Source organism: Lactuca virosa, chromosome 4 (assembly GCF_052849685.1).
Source record: "Lactuca virosa cultivar CGN04683 chromosome 4, Lactuca_virosa_CGN04683_v6, whole genome shotgun sequence".
NCBI lineage: Eukaryota > Viridiplantae > Streptophyta > Magnoliopsida > Asterales > Asteraceae > Lactuca > Lactuca virosa.
In genome coordinates, this window is record NC_136429.1 from 245,157,381 (window position 1) to 245,161,710 (window position 4,330).

A 4,330-nucleotide genomic window follows, 5' to 3' on the forward strand; every position below is an offset into this window, starting at 1 on the left:
GACATGTAGGTTCTTTATCTTTGCAACACTTCACTAGAAGTCTGTTTTTATCATTCTTTTCATACCACAAATCATAACCATGCTTAACAACATAGTTGGTAAGACACTGTTTAAGTTCAGCAGGATTGGTGAATTTCATACCTAACATAGGAGCCATTTCATCCCATTGTTGCTCAGAATTGTGCACATGGTATACAGGTGGTAGTTGCTCAACATTAGACTCTTCTTCCTCTTCAACATTTGGGCAAAGTTTGTTCAAAAACCTGTCTTTCTTCTGAATAGTTGCTATTGCCCTTTTCATCGAAAAATCCTCATCATCCACCTCGTGTTCCCAGCACTCTTTATCTAGTAACATTGAATCAACATCTTCATCTGCGTTGGAGTTGGTATCATCTTCAACTTCAGGCTCTTCCATTTCAATCCACTCAACACAGGGGTTCATGCATATGGTCCACATACAAAGTTACTTTCTTTTTCTCATGAAGACACTCAAGAAATTCATGGTAATCACATTCGTTTTGCAATGTGGCCAATCCTTAACACAATGTTTGGCCATCTGGACAATAGTATACATCTTTGTACATTCTTCTAGTAATCACGTTGAGGTGAGCAATGAATTCAACATACCCCTTCTCCCTGAAATCGGCGTACATTATCTCCTTTTTATCTGGATCAAAATAGATAAATGGTTTGTTGATGAACATCTCGTTGTACTGGACTTCAACGACCAGTGTATCATCTTCAGCCATCTGATCGTGGATTGATCGAAGTAAGAACAGTGGGTGGGGACGATAGAGTGAGAGTGAAGAGAAAGTGATTGGGGATTCGTCCTGCCCTAATTTAAGGAGACGGAATATACATTAAATGCCACCTAATAATCCACGTAATGGCCTAATAACCACGTAATACCCGTATATAACATGTATTCACTTTGTAACCGGTTAAACAGGTAAAAAGACTAATTCTAAACGGTAATAACAACCTTAGTGATCTAATGCGCACAAAAAAAAACCTTAGTGACCTAATGCGGACAAAATGGAAACCTAATTACCCTCCTAAGTCATTAACTCATAATAGGAGAGTTGAATGAGGTGGCATGCCTAATTGACATTCAATGGATTAAACTCTATCATTATGGGATGTCATGTTGGCATATAATGAATATAGAGTTCAATGACCATTGAACTCTTCAATGAGAAAAATGAATTCTTTTAGCTATTAAATATATAATGCATTGAACAGTTCAATGCATTGTAAGAAAATTAACTTAGAGTTGTGTAGTAAATTAATTAATTGTCGATGCCGTTATAGTGAGTCTAACAAACTTTAACAGCAACTAATGACACTCTTTAACATGTGCTTCAACTACTATCTGACTTTCTAATTATGACGTGATCAACACATTCTCTCCTCTCGCACTGTTCATATAGCGGTCAATCTGTTTCTATATCATGATTTCAAAAACTATTATTGTTTTACAGTTTGTTCTACATGTCTACAAATTTGAGTTTCATTTATGTTGTGTAAAAGTGAATGAAGATGAAAGTATAACAGACTCGATTCGAACACACACAGCAAAAACCACCTCCATTCGTTCTAGCTATACCAGAAGTTGCTTCGATCGTCTTTGTAAAATCAACGCATAGAACCCCCTTGTTCTAAAAAACAACACCAACGAAACAAGAAACCCAAAAACACAAACCCCAGCAAACACAAAATACGAAACCATAAAGCAATGAATCCCATGGCAAGAACCTCCTCCTCCTGCTTCAGCTTCCATGTCGTAAATCCTACCAATCACTCCCACAGAAAGTATATACGACCCGATGGGATTACCCGCAGCAATTGTGTTGAAAATCGTCCCCATATGCTTCACTCCAAAGATCTCCGAAGTGATTGTAGGCATCAAAGACCACTGTGATCCATAGCAAATGCCCACGATCACTGTACCAATGTACAAATTCCCACCTGACCCGATGATCAAATGGCCGGCGACCATGGCTGCTTGTGTCAGCGAGATAAACAATGGTCTCCCCCATCCATATCTGTGTAGAAACACATCAGACACAAAACCAGCACCAAATCGGCCAAGAAAGTTCCATATGCTCCATAGAGAAACCATCGCATTGATCTGAAAAGTTGAGTAGTCGAGAGACTCGCCTATCTGACTTATATTGTTGATCGTCGCCATTCCCGATCCCATCCCAAACACCATCGCTACAGATAGTAACCAGAAGTTGACAGTTCCCACCGCTTGCACCAGATTCATTTCAACCACTCCGTCCTTGTCAGCGGCTACAATCAACGGAGCCATGGCGGGTGACGGCGGTTGTTTTTCCTTTCTTTGAGCTGAGACCGCGACTTGAAGAGGTGTAGACACCAGAATCAGAAGAACGACGGTTGTAAGGATGTGAGCCCATGATGGGATTACAAACATATTTTGAAAGATAATTATGATCATTAAATATGCAGCAACGGCTAGAGCGATCAATGAAAAGCCATTCAAATGGTGTTTGTCGTTGGTCGTATTCATTGGATTTACGTGAATCAAAGACATAAGTAGAAGAGACACAGCAGCCGGAAACACAGCGAGCATCAGCAAGAAGGTGCTTGGGTTGCCATCAAATAGCGTCTGGTAGATTTGGATCAGTATCGCTCCACTTAGACCAAGAAACCCCTTACAAATAATTTACTTCAGTATAACTCTTCCTTCTTCCTTTTTCAAATGTATGATCAAACAAGAAAATCATATTACCTTCATAATGCCAACGGTGGTTCCGCTGTAATCTGGGAAGTTCTGAACAGCGACGACGACATTTGTGGTGTTGAAGAAAGTCTGTGCGTGAGCAGCCATGAACATGAAGAAGCACATGAGGGAGACATGAGGCTTCTCAATGACCCCGGTAACGGATAACCACATAAGGAAGTAACCGGCAAAGAACTGAATCGCTCCGGCCAAGTAAACCACCGAAAGACCGGATCCGAAACGAGATGACGACGGAGGTGAACTGCGTTTGTGATCGGTGACGACGTGGTAGAGGAGACCGGATAAAACTCCGATGTTAGCGCCGATGTCTTTGAAAACGGAGACGGTGTCGAGAGTTGATTGATCGTAACCTTGACTGGATTTGAGGGCTGCGGAGTATATTCCGAAGGCGTAGGAAGCACCGCAGCTGCACTGAATCCATATGCTCGCCACCGTAGCTATCCATTTGCTGTTTTCCATTTTTTATTTGTTACCTTTTACAGGTCTACTCCGTCAAACGTGCGTGTAGCGATTATGGTTTATGCTCCTTTATAATAGGAATAGACATCTGGATCAATGTCGCGTGGTAGGAACGCGCGACCTTTCAAAGAGGAGATCTCGCCAGCCTATTTATTGACTCAAGTAGTTTATGTAATTACCGACCATACACATGTGTATTTTGCAATATATGATTAAAATACTTCATTATATATATATATATATATATATATATATATATATATATATATATATATATATATATATTGCAATATTATTAAAATAAAGTGAATGAATAAGCATACTTTAAACTTTAAAGCAAGTAAAATAAAATATAGCTAGATATACGCGGTTTGTCTGTTTGAAACTTTGCCATGGTAATGTGAGCATGTAAACAATTCAATGACAAAGAGCCTAGTATTGATTATTCTATTATTTTGAAGTCTATTTTGTTCACATGGTAACCCTAGCATTATTTATTTATTTATATACAAATTAGAATGTCAGATTAATAAAATCCAATAATATCTCTCAAAATCTTATAAAATATAAAAGGTATCTTTGTATTGTTACATTATTGTGAAGTCTATTATGAGCACATGGTAAACGAGGCATTCTTTCACCAAACTAAAACATGTAGAAAAATGTGTAAGCTGCAGAACTAATAATGAAATTAATTAATATAATCCAATAATATCTTTCTAAATCCTATAAAATACAAAAAGACTAATAATAAATTTGATCATGGAAGTATGGTTGTCATTATCTAGTGCTACAAGTTCAAACCGTACTTATATACCTTAATTTTTTTGCAAATCTATCCCTTTAGACTATCCGGTGTGGACACGTTATGGCTCGTTATTACCGACGTATCTGCACCTTCACACCGTGAACACCGGGAACCCCCCCCCCAGCCGTTATGTGATGTTTCGTGGTGGTGGTAACGAGATGCAACGAGTGTTATCCCTTTTATTTTCCTTCTTTAATTTGCCTCATAACTGCATTATTAGCTTTGGAACACCACCCTTGAAAATTTGTGGTGGAAAGATGAAGAGGGTTTTATGCCTATGTGGACTTTCAACGGCG

The 4,330-nt window shown here is 38.8% G+C and overlaps 1 protein-coding gene across 1 annotated transcript; it reads right to left on the minus strand.

The window, feature by feature from the left end:
* Positions 1–1,494: 1,494 nt before the first annotated feature.
* Positions 1,495–3,288, minus strand: LOC145108161 (protein NUCLEAR FUSION DEFECTIVE 4-like). The gene is made up of 2 exons (XM_079045159.1): positions 2,756–3,288; positions 1,495–2,677 (listed from the first exon to the last, which is right to left on the minus strand). The coding sequence occupies exons 1-2, from the start codon at positions 3,224–3,226 to the stop codon at positions 1,601–1,603; spliced, it is 1,548 nt and encodes a 515-aa protein (XP_078901285.1). The 5' UTR covers positions 3,227–3,288; the 3' UTR covers positions 1,495–1,600.
* Between the last annotated feature and the right edge of the window lie 1,042 nt (positions 3,289–4,330).

Bases quoted from the DNA above. Each gene is read 5' to 3' on its own strand.
- LOC145108161 (XM_079045159.1), bottom strand. From the start codon at position 3,226: ATGGAAAACAGCAAATGGATAGCTACGGTGGCGAGCATATGGATTCAG. The intron at 2,678-2,755 runs GTAATATGATTT...ATTATTTGTAAG, and splicing joins CCACCGTTGGCATTATGAAG to GGGTTTCTTGGTCTAAGTGG.